Source organism: Dichomitus squalens, assembly GCF_000275845.1.
Source record: "Dichomitus squalens LYAD-421 SS1 unplaced genomic scaffold DICSQscaffold_104, whole genome shotgun sequence".
NCBI lineage: Eukaryota > Fungi > Basidiomycota > Agaricomycetes > Polyporales > Polyporaceae > Dichomitus > Dichomitus squalens.
This window is the reverse complement of record NW_006766986.1, coordinates 1,396-17,321: the sequence shown is the minus strand read 5'-3', so window position 1 is coordinate 17,321 and position 15,926 is coordinate 1,396. Positions and strand designations below refer to the sequence as shown.

At 55.1% G+C, this 15,926-nt stretch overlaps 4 protein-coding genes across 4 annotated transcripts; 1 reads left to right on the top strand and 3 right to left on the bottom strand.

The window, feature by feature from the left end:
* Positions 1–72: 72 nt before the first annotated feature.
* DICSQDRAFT_184195 (uncharacterized protein) lies at positions 73–7,866 on the bottom strand. The gene is made up of 16 exons (XM_007371424.1): positions 7,479–7,866; positions 7,162–7,428; positions 7,037–7,109; positions 6,740–6,984; positions 5,579–6,683; positions 4,796–5,518; positions 4,516–4,738; positions 4,137–4,465; positions 3,960–4,087; positions 2,969–3,905; positions 2,773–2,909; positions 2,093–2,716; positions 1,623–2,039; positions 1,331–1,568; positions 664–1,276; positions 73–609 (listed from the first exon to the last, which is right to left on the bottom strand). The coding sequence occupies exons 1-15, from the start codon at positions 7,758–7,760 to the stop codon at positions 840–842; spliced, it is 6,165 nt and encodes a 2,054-aa protein (XP_007371486.1). The 5' UTR covers positions 7,761–7,866; the 3' UTR covers positions 73–609; positions 664–839.
* Positions 7,867–8,235: 369 nt separating this feature from the next.
* DICSQDRAFT_141795 (uncharacterized protein) lies at positions 8,236–8,723 on the bottom strand. Its single transcript, XM_007371423.1, has 3 exons — positions 8,676–8,723; positions 8,563–8,615; positions 8,236–8,504 (listed from the first exon to the last, which is right to left on the bottom strand). Exons 1-3 carry the CDS (start codon positions 8,678–8,680, stop codon positions 8,395–8,397), a joined length of 168 nt encoding a protein of 55 aa, XP_007371485.1. The 5' UTR covers positions 8,681–8,723; the 3' UTR covers positions 8,236–8,394.
* A 694-nt stretch (positions 8,724–9,417) lies between these two features.
* DICSQDRAFT_175539 (uncharacterized protein) lies at positions 9,418–9,999 on the bottom strand (the record flags this gene model as incomplete). Its single annotated transcript, XM_007371422.1, has 3 exons — positions 9,418–9,492; positions 9,558–9,778; positions 9,831–9,999. The coding sequence occupies 3 exons, from the start codon at positions 9,997–9,999 to the stop codon at positions 9,418–9,420; spliced, it is 465 nt and encodes a 154-aa protein (XP_007371484.1).
* A 3,381-nt stretch (positions 10,000–13,380) lies between these two features.
* DICSQDRAFT_141794 (uncharacterized protein) lies at positions 13,381–15,411 on the top strand. The gene is made up of 15 exons (XM_007371421.1): positions 13,381–13,535; positions 13,590–13,668; positions 13,725–13,738; positions 13,795–13,893; positions 13,959–13,968; positions 14,023–14,066; positions 14,118–14,143; positions 14,205–14,341; positions 14,410–14,510; positions 14,569–14,631; positions 14,691–14,718; positions 14,775–14,832; positions 14,896–14,920; positions 14,981–15,077; positions 15,143–15,411. Exons 1-15 carry the CDS (start codon positions 13,456–13,458, stop codon positions 15,305–15,307), a joined length of 1,026 nt encoding a protein of 341 aa, XP_007371483.1. The 5' UTR covers positions 13,381–13,455; the 3' UTR covers positions 15,308–15,411.
* The last annotated feature ends 515 nt before the right edge of the window (positions 15,412–15,926 follow it).

Genomic DNA, 15,926 nt, shown 5'->3' with positions numbered 1-15,926 from the left:
TGATAGTCGGGCGTAAGGGATCGCCACCCGCGAAAGGAAGTCGAAAACACAAGCGCCCGAGATCAAACTTCTGACCGCCGTGCAATGCATTCTCTCTATCGTTGGCAACGACGCCGGCCTCTCATCGTCTTTTCCACTTGACTGATGGCTCCAGCACCTGCGAAACCTCCCGCCGCTAGGAAACGGATGAGGAAAAGGAAGCGTCGTGCCGTATCGTCCTCCGAGTCGTCTTCCTCCGATGATTCTTCTTCCGATTCCGAGGCACCCCAACAGGCCGTCATCCGAGTGTCAGTGAAAGGCACGAAGAAACCCGAGCCAGAGCCAAGCGATCCTTCGTCTTCCTCTTCAGACTCTGATACAGAGGACGACTCTGACGTCGAGCCCGCGCCAGAGCTCTCCCCCGAAGGCGTCTCCGAAGCGGCACCACAAAAACCTGCTCGGCGTTCACTGTCTCCTACTCCGCCGCCATCTTCTATCCCCCCATTCTTACCTCCGAAGAGCGCAGCAGAGGATAGGCAGGATGAGCAGGTTCTGAAGGAGCGTTTCAGGAAGTTTTGGATGGCGTCTGTAGCTGATGCGTTCAAGGATGATCTTGAGGAGATACGCAAAGTGTGTACACTATCCCCATTACATCTCCTACTGCTCCTCATTCCTTGCTTCCAGGAACCAAACTTGACGGCATCACGATTAGCTATGCTCATCGACTCCTTAGCCGGCGGGGGTGATGTCTTCACGTCCTCGCGCGTAGGACCGGACAGTAGCATGACTGAGATGGAGATTGTACTGGAGCACAATACATGATCTATCGCTACATCGTATGGTATCTGGACTCAGGTATGCTACGCTTCTACCGCAAGGTTCGTCAGCGTCTCTATCCTCGCCCACTCGCCAACCCGAGTCCTCTCGGCACCTGCGATGGATCGCCATATAAGGAGCCTGCTGGACAATCCATCCCACTCGGCCGTTCTGTTCGGAAGCGCCATCGAGACCCTCCACAAAGCTTCAACGCAGTCGCCCCATAGCTCAATAGACACGGCAGGAGGGCTGTCGAAGAGCTGTTGTGAGCGGTGGAGTGACATGGAGGTCACTCCGTCTTCAGGCACGAGTGGCGGAGCGAGAGTCCCCGAGGTCGGGACCGCAACATCGGCTTCCATTACTTCAAGGAAGGAAAGGCTTTGTCGCAACAGTGTGGGAATGTGAGAGAGGGAGGAGCCAGGCAGGAGGGAAAGTCGAAGTAAGACGGGAAACGCAACGATGAAGACACCTTGCGTGCACGCTTTAACGGAGATTAGCCTTGGTCCTGCATGGCGGAAGTGATGGCTGAACTCACCAGGATGACGAAAGACAGTTCGCAGGCAACGGCCTAACACCGCGCGCCACTCGCCATTAGTTGCCGCTTCCATCTTGCCCGCGTCGACAACAGCGAGGATGTTTTCCAGAATCCGGGCCCATGCGATTGCTTCCTCGCCACGCATGGTCTGAAGTTGCATCTCGATCCAAGCCAAGAGCGCATGCCTGAGGATCAGCGACGTCGTCGCGCGGGCATTGCAAGTGACGTTAACCAGGACCTGAGGGGACAGTCAGATTACAAGCGCATGTAAGGTAGTGAAGGAAGGACGTACCTCGAGAACGCCGCGACGTAACATTCGGTCGCGCTCTTCGCTCTGGAACAGACTTGCAAGCAGATCCCATGTATGGCGCCTCTTCATAATCCGCCATTCCTCACTGCTGACGATGCCGTCGCTGAGGAACCTCACTATCCAGGCGCGCTCTTTCTTCCATTCGTCTGAGGAACTGTACAGCATGCCATAGAGCATTGGGACGTCGGTCGGGTCGAGCATCGGACGCTGCAGCAGGAAGCGCGCGGTGAGCGGATATATGAAATTGGAGGGGTAAAAGATGCCACGAAAGGCGTGCGCGAGGAGGAGGGTAGTGAAAGCCGGAATGCGCGGCACTTTCTCAGTGGGTATAGATGGGTGCAGGTCTTTGAGCAGGTTAAATATGTGAAGAACATGCGGCTTCTCTTGTAGATCGGCGGCCTAAAGTAATGAGTGAGCGAGATGTGAGGCGGTCTGATTGATCGCATACGCACCTCGAGAGCTTTGTATAGGGATGCCACCTGTCCCCAGGCAATCTCTCGGATTCGAGCATCCTTGGCGGATAGGGTGCGTATAACAAGGCTGACGACATTGGTACGGAAGAATTCTACCCAAGCCAAGGCACTGTTGGGTGCTTCTTCTGTCTGCGATAGCAGCAGCAGGATGAATACAGGGTCGTACAGCGAGTCGTTCGCGGATGAACACTCGGTGACTCCTGAGGCGAGTGTCCTCCAGTCGGGGAACTCGAGACATGTTCTCAGAACACGGCTGGGCTCAAGACTAAGCAGCGCCTCAAGCGCGTTACCCGAATCCACATCGGAAGTAGCGGACCATTGACTGAGCAACGAAGCAATAGATGTTCTGCGGGTGCTCTCGAAGAGCTGGAAGATCGAAAGTATCTTCAGATCTGCAGCCCCGAGTGAGCCTCCGTATAGGCGCCGCAACGGCTCGATATGGCTCGGTTGGCAAGTGTTGTTCGGATGCAAGTGGAAGAGCGTGTGCGAAAATTCGACGATGCTGTCGCGCGCAGAGTTACTGCCTGATGACGCGATGGCACCGTACTGGTAGAACCTCCCGTGCTGCACCGTAGTTTGCAGGAATCTATTGACTGTGGCTGGCTTCATAACGATAAGACATCAGCGACGGTGGACACAGTTGAGACTATCGAACCGACCTTGAGATGAGTTGATGATGCTAAAAGGCGAGCAAATTGCACGGCGTCTACGCTGGCTAGCCGGTCCTGGATAATAGCGGCGATGACGGGCTCGACGAGATGGCTCTTCAAAGGAACTTTGGCTCGAATGATTGACCCTGGAAGAGTAGCTTTGGTACAAGCGAGTCGAAGGACAGTGGATCGGAGTGAAGCGCACCTATCCTGGACAGCTTGACCTGATCGTCATCAGTTGACGACGCCTTCTCGGCGAAGCGTCGTACGGCCCACTTCAGACCGGAGTCAAGCAGCTCTTCTGTCAATGGGATGGCTTCCCGGCCGATCTCAGAAAGGAGTCCTATTCCGACGGCAAGAGGATATGGAGACAATGTGTCCACGTTCAACGACAAGAACGTCTTGCTAAGTGACTTCAAGTACTTCGATCTGTCGGAGGGAGACGACACTACGATCAAGACAACGCAATCCGCAGCCATTTCGCAAATCTGACGAGGGTGGCGGGCTTCAGCAACAACTTTCACAAGGTGGGAGAAGTGGCTCCGGGCGGCGTCTGCTTTGAATCCTTCTTGGCGAGCGGAGTCGTAGAACGCGAAGATCAGCCGAACGAGGTGGGTGGAGCTGCAGTTCTTCGACGCTGGCGATGCCAACCATTCTGATATAGCGGGCCTCACAGAACTGCTTCGGTAGAGCAGGTGGGTGGCGATGTCGATGTCGGAGTCTGACAGAGGGGCCCCGGCGAGGACTGACGAAACAGAAAGGGGAGGTGCCGGTCGGACGCGCAAGGCCCAACGCTTGCTAGCTGAAGGGATAAGCGAGGCGATGCTCCAGTCGGAGAAGGAACGATTCGGGAGGTAGCCGTCGTGGCCGAACGGGATCGACCCTCGTGTTCCAGTCGCGATGAGGGAAGTGAGGTGGGAGGATTTAGGAAGAAGCGACTGCAGACGGCATAGGAGAGGAAGTGCGTGGGTCACAACATCTAGTTCAATACTCAGAGTGTTTGAGGTAATCTCGAGGACGGCTTTGATGATGTCCTGAATGGCTACGGAGCTAGAGTGTTCGGCTCTTTCTGCCAGATAGTCTAGTAGAGCAAGCGCTTCCTGCGCGCCCATGTACTTGAACCAGAGCAAAGCAGTTGTGCGCTACAGCATGGCGGGGATGAGTTCGACCAAAGTAACCAGCGATGTCACACATACCTGCTCCTCGTCCATGTTATCCAACGACTCCCTCAAAGTCAGCACCCACCGGCCGGTCATCGTGGCGAATAGCTGTAGGATGTCCGCACCACCGACCGGGAATGCAGCTTCCAAGAGCCTTCCTAGGCCTAACGCGCAGTGAGCTAACATGCAGTCTAGCGCTCGAGTAGCCCTCACCTTCCCTGGGCTCATCTTGCAATGAGCGTGTCGTGAGCGCTTTCACGACTTCGGACTCGAAGCAGAAGAGAGCTGCAATGCGGGCATCCACGATCCTCCCAGTGTTTTGCAGACCATTGATGATGCTCCCCAGAATGAGGAGGAGGTCTCGCATGGTGGCTGCACCTATGGTGGGAGACGAAAGACGGTGCAAAACCAGGCGGACAGAACGCTTGACAGTGACCACTTCGACGTGACCTGTGAACAGACTACTGACGAGGACTGTCCGGCAAGCTTCGTTGTCTAGCAACTCGTTTCTGCAATGCAGGAACAGCGTCTCGAAACTGGCCCTACGGCATTGTCAACCTAGATGTCTATACCTCAAGGTATTGTGACATACGCATGGACAACACGAGCTGAATTCGAGATCACATCCGCGCCCTCCCAAAACGCGACCGATTGCGGGTCGAGATACTGGAACAATTCCTTCAGCGCCGGCTTGTGGAACTTCTCGACAGCGCTGATGAGGCGACTGAGTTCGGAGACGTGCAGCTCTGGTCCGATCAACCGCAGCCAGTCCACGAGTTCGTACGCCGCGACTTGGCGTGCAGCATCGGATTCCGCTAGGACAGCTAGAGTGAGCATGTCGATTGTGCAAAATTAGATTGTATGCTGCTCACGATCAGGGAGCCGCTCGACCTGTTCCAAGAACGCTAGAACAGCGGGGCTGGTGCTTTGACTGGGGGCCGCTATAGGATTGTGCAGCTGCCCCATCGAAGAAACAAGAAGAGCGACCTCGCGGTCGATAGCGTCCTTCATTGTAGGATACTCCAAGTAGATGTCGTCTTCGACGAGTTCAGCAATTTTCGCTGCGAAGGCCTGAGGCAAGGCCAAGTCTGCAGTCTTGCCAACAATGCGGAGCAACAGTTTCCGCACGAACGAGAAGAGCGCCAGCGCGTCCGAAGGAGAGAGCAGCTTGCCCCTCAGCTTGGCCCCAAGTTGCTCGACGACCGTCGCCAACAAAGGGCTAGGGAACGCGTCAGGACGTTGACCGATAGACGATGCCTCTCCGCTAGATGACCGACTTGAAGCGTACAGCGTCTGGAGCTCTTCAACGTATTTGTAGGGGGTTTTCACGCAACGCTGCACGCAGTCGTCGAGGAAGCGAAGGACGCTGTCGCCCTCGTCCGTCAGAGGTGCACCATCTGGTGCTTGTGCCGCGGCAGCGCGCCGCGTGAGTGGAAGCGAGTCCAGCCATAGTGCGATCTCGTCGGCGTCGTGCTGGAAGAGGACGCCGGGGGCGAGGATATGTCGTAGGAGAGCTACAATGGCGGTGCGGATGACGCGGACGGGCGTGATGATATACGCCTTGAGGAGGATGTGGAAGTTGCTGTGTTTCGACCCTAAGGATATGATTATATGAGTGGACGAGTGATACTATGCAAGCCATCGACAGTGCGCACCTGACTTCCCGGACCAAGTGAAGTGCTCGCTCTCCTTGAGTAGCCGGAGGACGTGCAGCTGACGAAGCGTGTCGAGCCCGCCAGTCGGACTGGCGCTGCTACCTTGAGCCAACATGTCCTCAATAGCCTGTAACAACTTTCCGGGGTCGAAGCGCGCCTCCGCGACGACTGCAGGCAGCGATTGGTGATAGAGCCACAACAACCGATGTGCGCTCTCTGCAAGCAGCGCTGTTCGCGTGGGGTTCGGGACGATCTCCTTTTGTTTCTCCTCCTTGCCCTGGCCATCTGCTGGGGGCGGTGGGACACTCGCCTCGTTCGTACGCTGAGAGAATCCAACGATGACCTGGAAGTCAGGTACGCGCCTTCGCACCTCCCGCTCGACCTCGCGTCGCCTGCGCGCCCACAGGCCCTCTTCCTCGTTCTCCTCAAGCGCACGCTCGACCTCCTGGAACGCACGCAACACTTGCTCGTACTTCAGCAGGCACTTCGCGAGCGCGAGCGCGGAGGCATGCTGGACGAGCGATGAGGACGCCTGCAGGCCGCGCGACAGGTGTGTCTTGATCTGCGCCGTGGGGAGGATGTTCTCGATGATGGTGGAGAGAGGAGGCGGGGTTGGCTGATAGAGCGAGGTGCTCCCGCTTCCGCTCTCAGGTAGGAAGAACGAGGCGGTGGGGATGGGGAGCGAGACGACCGCGCCGAAGAAGGCGATGTTCGCGAGCCACTTGGACGACAGGCGCGGATCGAGCGCGAGGCCTGCCGAGGACCAGTATCCCGCGACGAGCTCGGGGCACGCGGCGAGGATTTTGAGGGCGAGCTCTTGTTGGCGCGGGTCTTCGTTGACTTTGAGGGTCTTGAGAACGTTGGAGAGTATCTTGTTGTGAATTTTACCTCCTTTCTGGCGCATGTCGTCGTCAGCGCGTTCGTCGATATCTGTGGTGACGCGTTGGTCTGGATCGGTTTCGCGGGGGTACCAGCCGTGGTCGTGGAAGCAGAGCCCGACGCCTGGCCGTGTGCAAAGTGCCAAGAGGAAGTGGTGCACAACGTCCGCAGGCACGGACTCGGGATCCTGACCTTCCGGTACGTTGCGTTCGTAGATACGAATGAGCTTGGGAATTGCCTCCATCAGCGACGGACGGCGCGACTCCAAGGAGGGGAACGTACTTGGGAGAGCGTCGCCTCGCTGAAAACATGGATCTTCAACGTGCGTTTGAGCTTGGCATCAGCCCACAGGCCTGACCAACAGACTTCGAGCACTCTTCTGATGACCGAGTACGAGTCTTGCCAGAGTCCTTTGAAGACGGACGTAAACGCGTCGCGATGCTGCTCGAGGAACGCCGCCTTCACGGATGCTGGAGTTGTGGTTTCCAAAAACGACAGGACGAACAGGATATACAGTGTCCTGATATCTGAAAGAAGAGATGAGGATGGGCATGTAACAGGAGGCACAGGAGGACACACCTGGTCGCTCGAGCATATCCACATCTTCTGCGCCTTTTGACTTGCGCCGCATGTGGAGCAGCTTAGGCAGGGACTATGAACAGGTAAGTAACACTGACTTGAAAAAGAAAGCCAGCGATGCACACCTTCATCTCCCAAGCGAACGCATCTAGGACCAGCTTGCGTTCGCGACCCCCCGCGAAATTGGACATACTGTTGAACAGCTTAAGGGTGACCAGGACGAGCTCTGTGTGTTGGCCTGATAGGTAGGTGTTGAGGTTGTGTATCCATTGTTGGGACAGAAGGGCGCGTAGGAGGGGTTGGGCATGGACATGGTAGGTGTAATGAGGAGAGAGCAAGTTGAGAAGGGCAGACAAGACGCCGACAATAACGGATAGCAACGACATTTGTCTCTGAGAACATCATGAGAATTGAAAGTGAATATGTCTCGCAGACGACGCACCGTGTTCGCGCCCTCCCATGCCGTGAGGAGCTCCTGCGCTCCTGGATCCTCCTCTAGCCATGATTTGGCGAGCAACAACCGTTCGTCGTTGACCTGAATTGGCCCCTCATTTGGCTTGACGGTAAGCTGATTGCGAAGAGCGGTCAAGCCTTCGATGAGCCCGCTCTCGCTCTGAGCCTTGAAGACGCGCCGGATCTCCGTGGCAGACGCATATTTGTAGGATTGTGGAGAGGATGTCTCTACCTTGCGCTTCTTATGGGGTAGATGGTCGCGGACAGGCATGATAGAAATCGCTGGCTGCAACCTCAAATAAACGAGAAATCAGACAAGCGTATGAAGAGAGACTTGAGCCGAGGCTAGCGCATTAGAGAAAAACGGGAAGAATCGCTGCCACTGACCACTACTACTTAGAAGAGGCGGTCGCGGAGCAAAAACATCGGACATGAGCGGCTTCGTTGGACGGCTACGCGGCCCGAAAGGCCGTCAGGGCGCTCCGGCTGAGCAGCATGTCGACTCGAGCTTTCGTCGAGTCGTCCATTGTACATGCTCTGATTCTCAGAGAGACGTCGACCAAACTTGTGCTGAACACTAAAGTCCCACGATTAGCCTCTTGCTCATGGATATCGACTGCTTGCTCCATTGATGCGCTCCAAATCATTCTTCAGGACAGTCGCCTGCCCGTCTGTCTCATGGCGCACATCATCTATCGCCACATCGGTCCCCACACTCGGCCGTCGTGACATACTCCAATGAATGGATAAGCCAACCCAAGTACAATATTTATTGCTCATCCGCGGGTCGCTGGTACGGATGCTCTACAGCATTATAGCATGGGGAATGAGTGTAGAAGGTCGTAAAGTGAGTGCGCCATCACGGGTCGCTCTCGTTCAGCCCATTAAAAGGGAACCCCGCTCCCCTACTCGTCAGCGGCTATGATCAAGGATGTTCCGCAAGTGCATGGGCAGCATATGATGGCAGCAGCAGTCCCCAGCCCCCTGTTGATTTTGCTCGCTCCAGCGATGAAGGCTGGCGCCCAGATGCCTATCAGCCTGACTCCTGCGAATGGGTTGCTCTTGTGACTTGCCTGAGATCACTTTAAGGTAGCCTTGGCCGATGGCTTTGGGGATAGAAGAACCGCTAGCGACGTCACCATGTGAGTGGACAGTTGTCAACTGTTGTCGAATATCCTTCACCGACCTCATTGTACTGCCGTGTGCTGATGTGAGGAGTGGTTTTGTGTCTTTATTATACTTTGCTAAGAGGGATCACTGTGGAGAAGTGGAGGTGCTGTAGCACATAGCGACAGCATGCTCTCCACTTTTTGTAGGCGTCCTCGAATGATCCTCTATCTAGGGTCCCATCAGGCGACAGGCGGTGTTCGCTATCCCCATCAATACCTGATTGTAGCGTCGAGCAACGCCGGTTCGATATGTTCAATCTTCAGCTCAACGCTGAATAGGGATAATCGAGAGATGACCTCGGTGATCCCAGAAACGCGAATAGCTGTGCTGGATCGCTCGGACATAGTCGGTGGGTGTGATGGCTTGCTCGTCGCTACATCCTCAAAGGCGCGCAACAGCACGCGGGCCTCATGTAAGTACGATGCTTGTATTGCTGTCAACTTGACCGTACGCTCATCAGCGCAGCGAACAATACGAAGGGTGCCCTTCCTCCTATTCGTTTTGCTAACGACACGCAAGGACGGGAAAAGCTATCGACAACAAGGTTTCGCAAGACTACAAAATCCGACTGGGTACAGGTAAAAATGTTCACGCTGTCTTATGTCCACCAGGACCAGAATCACTTAGAAGTGCATATCAAACGCTCGCCGGTGCTCAAGCCCCTAAATCCTTCGCAACCCTACCGGGGATAGACGACGCATGGTAGGTCGCCATCTCACCATAAGCGTTACCAAGGTCCCCTTACACCTTTGCCATGCCTAGGTTCTTGTTCTGCCCTCAGGACGAAGAAAGCCGCAAAATCGAGACCAGGTGACACTCGGGCAGTCCTGCTTCTGCGTAGCCATGTGGATGAAGGAGTGAGTTCGCACGCAAGAGGCCTCTTCGAGATTGGACTGACCTTGCGACGACGCCAACGGGCGTCTTCCCAGAAAACAAGGCCCTTGGTGTCGGCCTCATCTATGAGAACGAAACCGTCGATCTCGTAGTCGATATCAGAGTCGGACACAGTCCAGTACGTGTCGGGCCAGAGGCGGGCGAGGTCGCGATCGATCGATCGAAGCGAACGTTGCTGAGAGGGGTGGTGCGCCGGTAACCCTCGTGTCTCCAGGACTGTCGATGCTGGGAACGAAGTGGTCGGAGTAGCCGGTCCCGCTCACTGTGGGTCTAGCACCTGTGGTTCGTTCGACGGTCGCGAGGTCAGCTGCACCTGCAACGAGGCGGTACTTCTGGAGCATGTCCGCGTATAGCCTGTCCTCGAGGAACTTACCGGTGCGCTGGAGCTTCTCCCAGGCTCTCATTTCCGCACACATCTTCGCGTTCGACGGTCGCTTGACGAACATGTTTGAGTCGAAGTCGACGGCGAGCTGAAAGAATCATGTGTCGAAGGGGGTTACGAGCGGAAGAACCAGGAAGGGGGGGGAGGTGGCGGAGGCCAGAGTGGGGAGAGTGGGACAGCTGATGCAGGACATGGTGTGGGCGAACGTGGTAAAGACGGCCGCGCAGCGGTAAGATGAGAAGGTACCTGCGTCTAGCAAATGGTGGTAGAAGGGCACGGTAGGTGGAAAGTTAGCCGCGAGTCGTAGGCCGCCTCGTGCAAATACCGGTCTGGGCTAGATCTGTGTAGGATTGTCTGATGAGTCTCCACTGCGCTGCAACGCATCACGGTGCCTGTATTGAGATTGGATTTCGCTCGATGTCAAACCCTGAACTGCAGAGTTACCACAAAGCGGCTGCGTGTGTCATTGGTACCAAGTAGATTTTCTGGCTGAAGGCGGAATTCACATCAAATTTGTCGATCCGAAGTCTTCGCAGCAGTATTTTCTACAAACTCTCACTGACAAGAGCGGAGCCCAACGAGATATGATATACTCACTTTATTAGATGCTACTTATGTAGTATCACCCTTTCCATCCCAGTCGACAACGACACTACATAGTAGCATCATACGTGCTTGTCGCACTCGATTGGTCGTCCTTCTGTGCTCCTCGTCCTCCGCCCGCATCTCTCCTCGCGAGACCCTCGGTCGCATCCTCGAGTGCTTACCAGACCCATTGCTTCGAATACATCCCTCTTTGGGGGTGCAGACTCTGGGTCGACCCAAGTTTCGCGACAAGAACTTGAGTTTCCCAACAAGGGGCTCCGAATGACTGACATCAGTTTTGCCTGGGTGAGTTTGCTTTCCATACTCTGGATATCAGGGTGGTGCGGCGCATGATCAATTTTCACAACGCCATTCGAGAACGATGGCTATATGGCGTCTATAGGTGCGTCCAAATTGCGGTCTAGTGACCTTCCGTATGCGGTGGTCATTTCCGACCGTGCGCATCGCTCAGCCAGACTTACAGTAATAGCTGCAGTAAGTTATGGTAATCATACGGCATGCGGACGCCCTCCAGAAGACTCCGCGCATCTGCAAGCTACTTCCGAGAGATATGCCATCTGGTTTCAAGCCCAGCACTAGGAAGTACACGCGGCTTGATACCTTAGGATCCTCATCAAGACGGATTACGGCCGTTCCGTCCAACCGTGGACCAGACTGGACTAGACCGGTCAATTCCGTTATGCTCCATCCGCTCACGAGCTCCCTTCGAAGTTTCCTCCGGGCCCTTGAAACAGACTGCCGTGAATTTATCGTCCTGGCCGAACCATGGGAGCTTCGCGGCCCAAGCAGGAACTTGCGATTCTATAGTCCGCGATTTACGCGCCGCGAAGTGCATGGTGTGCTCCATGATTCTCCGCCTGAGCTACCAGCGATCAATCATCACTCTCACCTTGTATGTACTTCACTGTGGACGACCTACAGCATGGCGCTACAAAGGAATGTCGGAGGATGACCAGGCAAGGGCCTCTCACCCTCGCCGATACCGGTAGAACGCCATAATAATCTCCTTGGGACTCACAGATACTTTGAGACGTGACGCGAGCTCACTGGTCAAAAGGGTAAACTCGAGTTGCGCCGTTATCGGGCAGCCCGCCCCACGGGCGGGCTATAGTCAGTGCGGGGACATTCTTCTGCAACGTCGCTACTAGTGCTCGCGAGATGGTGGCGTAGTACCTTGGTTGCGTGATCGCTCGATGTACATACTGTGTCAGCGGCGCGTTCCAAACCAAATGGGTACGTCAGTGGCGTTTTTTTGTGCAGTGATTGTGGTACTGTACTACTCCCAGGTGTTAGTAAGTACTTATAATAAAATAATCTTATGTGCCTCAGACGGACCACACTGTGCTGCGCACCCGCTTCGCGGAGGACTAACGCACAACCTGGGGGATGCTTTCGGAAGGAACCCTGGCTACGAGACGTGTGCAGACGTCAGGTACATCGTAACGAACTATCGTTCCCGCAGATAGAAAGCCGCCTGTTTCAAGATGTTGCAACGTCCAGAAGCTCGTGCCTGCTGTAGCTTGATCACCAGCGATTCAGGCGTGGGGCTGTTCAGTGTTAGTACAGTACAATCCGGAATTCGCGGCATCTGTAGCCGAGTGGCAGTGACAATGCCTCGTTGAACCATAACGTTGTCCGCTAGATGCAACTCCGATTTGAGCGACGTCCCGCAGAAGTTCTGGCCCTCCCCTCCAGCGTGTAGCAATGGGTGAAAAAGATGTGTCTTGCTCGAGGTGACGGAAATGACACAAAATTATCTTCCTGGCATGAGCGAAGGCGCCTCCTTGAGGATACATACATAGCTCAAGAGATCTTTGGGTAACTGAGGAGACTTCGAGAAGGTGTTTTGTCGGTCCTAAGCGGCGGATGAGCAGTGCTTGCATACTGCATACATCCACTGCGATGCTTGGAACATGCCGGGATCCCAGGTACTTGCTGTGGAGTCGCTGAGTCAGCAGCGCAGTCTGCACCCGGCACAGCATCGCACCTTCAGCTCGTCCGACCTCATGCTTTTGACCGTCCGGAATGGTCCCCCTGACCCGCGCTGCGACATAGACCAGTAGTAGACCAGTCGTAGACCCCACGCATGTACGATGAATTCCACAGTTGACTCCCTCGACGGTCCCGGGAGCGCCAGCAGTACTTGCGGCGCGTCTTCCAGAAGTCTGGCAACTCAATTTACCCAATCTTCCACATCAGTGCTCTACCCTTACGGGAGCATGCATTATGCCGTCTCCAGATCCCTCCAGATCGGCCTTACGCTAAGGTAAGATTCCGGATCGTCAGTGTCACAACACGTGTCCTTCCTACCATATGTCATGACAATCCCTCACCTCTTCCCGTAGCCCCAGATCGCATCCAATTGCAACCTGGGACTAGGTATTCCGCGCGAGAATGTTTGACTGCGCTCTCCCGGCTCAAGGTTCCGCCGCCAAGAGTCTCCTCCCGTGTTAGTGGCTACCGGCAGGCACATTGCATACAACAACCGCTCCCGAATCTCTCTGATTCGAGGGAGGGCGCGTACTGACATGAAGTCAAGATCTGCGGTTGAACCTCGTCCCGCTCGTTTGCGGCGGGGTCACTGCGCGTTACACAATGCCGTGAACGCACCGATGTTTCTTGCGATCTTCACTTCTCCCGCATGACGCTCGAGGGTGCCGGCTCCGCCGCGTGTTACCAGGTTCTCCGGTCTGGAGCTCCAACCAGGACCGGAGAACGGTTCCCTTGCGAACGAGCGTCCACAACATCTGTTTAAGCTGCAAGCTTGTTGGTGTCTCAAAGTGCTCGTCGGTACTTCAATCCTCCCCTTTCCCCTTTCCCATTTCCCCTCTCCCTCCTCCCGACCGCCACCTTCCTTCTGCCTTTCGCTCTAGACCTCTACACGATCACCCTGTTGCTATAGTTGTCCCAGAACATGGGCAGCTTGTCCGCAGCGGCTGAATTCGCCGATAAGTTCTTCGGCGGCCTCTTAGTTGAGGTGCTCATTGCCTGCGTGTGAGTTCTCCTCGTACGACCGCGCTTTATCGACGCTGATGAACTCGGTCGTAGTCTATATGGCGTCACAACTTTGCAAACCTTCATCTACTTTCAAAAGTACCCGAACGACTCACCGTACGTGAAGTTGTTTGTAAGTGTCCATACACACCCTTACCGTCCTGATTTTGATGCCATTCTGCGATGAAGGTCGCCGCCGTATGGTGTGTTGGGCATGTGCATCACGCTTACTTCGGTGTCTTACCCAATTTTTGGACAGGATCCTGGAGACCGTGCACACGGCCTTCTGCATTCATGTTGTGTACGGATACCTCATCCTGAACTTCGCTGACGTGGAGAATTTCGGTAAAATCTACTGGTACGTCCACTTCATAAAACATTTTGGCGTCACGTTTGATCCCTAATGTCTCGTCGCATGTTTAGGAGCATCGGAGTAAGTAGCGTCGGCACCACCGGTAGTGGACGATGGCAAGACTCATATTTATAGATCACTGTGATGACCGAAGTCGTCCTGTCCACCATGGTGCAATCGTGAGTGAATCTTGCACGGCAGACATTTGCTGCGCGCTGACCAACGTTTAGGTTCTACGTACGCCGAGTCTGGATCAGTACGTGACACGATTTCCAACAGACATTAGATGCTTGCTTATGTATGATTACCTCCTACAGTGAGCAACTCCCGAAGGCTGCTCACGGGCGGTATCGCGTTTTGCGTGGTCTGCAGAATTGCATTTGGTATCGGATCTACTGTTCTGAGCTACCGCTTCCGCGAATGGTCTGCCTTTAGGGCCCAAAAGTCGTCTCTGGTGCGCGGCATCGCTGTCCTTTCTTCTGCTATAGGAATATCGCTCCTGATGTGCTTTACGTCAATCAGGTCACGGTCAGTGGGGGGCTTGGTGCTGCCGCGCTCGTGGACGTTCTGGTTGCCTTGACCCTCTCGTGGTATCTCTCGCGCGGGCGCAGCGACTTCCCGCAGTACGTCCTCCTCACGTATGAGAAGGGTGTGCGATTGGTGATCGTAACCGGTCTGTAGGGTTTCGAAGAGCAGGGTCAACTTGATCATGTTGTACGCGGTCAACTCAGGAGCGATCACTGCGTATGTCGTCGTCGACCAGCGTATCATCTTGCTGTACTCATCGTCATCGCATACCTCAGTGCCGCGTCCGTGCTCTCAGTCATACTGGCGAGTCATTATATCCGCACTTGACTAGTGGAATGACCACGCTGACGTGTCTTCAGTATGCGACGCAATCCAAAAGCTTGGTCTTCTTGGGCATTGTCGAGATCCAAGGAAAGCGTGAGTGACGTCGGTCTTCTGCACTGAGATCGGACTTGGAATTGACGGAGATCTGTCCACCAGTTTACGCGAACTCGTTCCTTGGGAGGTCAGTCACGGCTCTCTTCTTTGGTAATCTATAAGGGAGGTGCTGACTCTATTCGCATAGCTTGAACGCTCGCGCCCACATCAGGAGCAAGAACAACCCGGTTCAGTACCCCAGTTTCGAGTCGTACAGCAACAACGGGTTCCGTGCCCCACCAGTCGTACGTGCACTCAGTTTGGGCCTCGCTTTGGCCGGACCGCCCTCTGATTGCGCCGTCCCCTTCAGCCCAAGGTCGAGGTGTTCCAGCAGACGATGGTGACCACTGATCTTGGCCTACATAACGTCGGGCACGAATTGGAGAATGTGAGCGCCACCCCCCGTAGTCGGAGTAGCTCTGTAAGTCGGTTGCTGAGGACGCAGAGCGCTGATGGTCATGGCATCGCCGTATAGGAATATAGCATGCAGAACATCAAGGGGAATGAGCTCGTATAGGGGCGGAGGGTCGGTTCAGTCGTTCGTTCTGTCTCTGGCATAGATGGGGGATATCTACATTTAATCACCGCCCGGACGTATCATCAGTGTTCGTCCACCGCTCCCGCATTCAACGGCGGTCATACAGATGACGTGGCCTGGAGCTGCGAACATATGGGTATGGTATCAGTGCCTGCGTCACTGAGAAGGCAACGCATCCGTCAGGTTCTATGAGCGAAGAACGTTTGTCAGCGGTGGGTTTCCGCCGCTCTACTGCAGCTTGTGGTCGGCTTCTGGGTCAAATACTATGATCGTTACATTTGCCCCTGCCAATGGCCACCCATTGTAGTAGCGTTTGATTAGGAGAGAACATCACCGCGCGCGCAACATGGCACATCGCCGCTGGACACTGGCCCACATCTTCCCCCGCCTTACCTGTGCCCATTACAGCATCCATCGCAAACTCCTGTTACGACTTTCCGAGGCACTGTCGACAAGCGCTATGGTAGCTTTCAGGACAGTGATCCTTGCTTCTCTAAATCACAGCGCAAAACCCCGCGGATCCGAGTTGGAAAGCAACGAGATAGTTGTAAGGGGA

Bases quoted from the DNA above. Each gene is read 5' to 3' on its own strand.
- DICSQDRAFT_184195 (XM_007371424.1), bottom strand. From the start codon at position 7,760: ATGCCTGTCCGCGACCATCTACCCCATAAGAAGCGCAAGGTAGAGACA. The intron at 6,985-7,036 runs GTGTGTCCTCCT...CTCTTCTTTCAG, and splicing joins GGATATGCTCGAGCGACCAG to ATATCAGGACACTGTATATC. The intron at 5,519-5,578 runs GTGCGCACTGTC...TCATATCCTTAG, and splicing joins CACTTGGTCCGGGAAGTCAG to GGTCGAAACACAGCAACTTC.
- DICSQDRAFT_141795 (XM_007371423.1), bottom strand. The intron at 8,505-8,562 runs GCAAGTCACAAG...TCTGGGCGCCAG, and splicing joins CTACCTTAAAGTGATCTCAG to CCTTCATCGCTGGAGCGAGC.
- DICSQDRAFT_141794 (XM_007371421.1), top strand. From the start codon at position 13,456: ATGGGCAGCTTGTCCGCAGCGGCTGAATTCGCCGATAAGTTCTTCGGC. The intron at 14,144-14,204 runs GTACGTGACACG...TACCTCCTACAG, and splicing joins CGTACGCCGAGTCTGGATCA to TGAGCAACTCCCGAAGGCTG. The intron at 15,078-15,142 runs GTACGTGCACTC...CGTCCCCTTCAG, and splicing joins GGTTCCGTGCCCCACCAGTC to CCCAAGGTCGAGGTGTTCCA.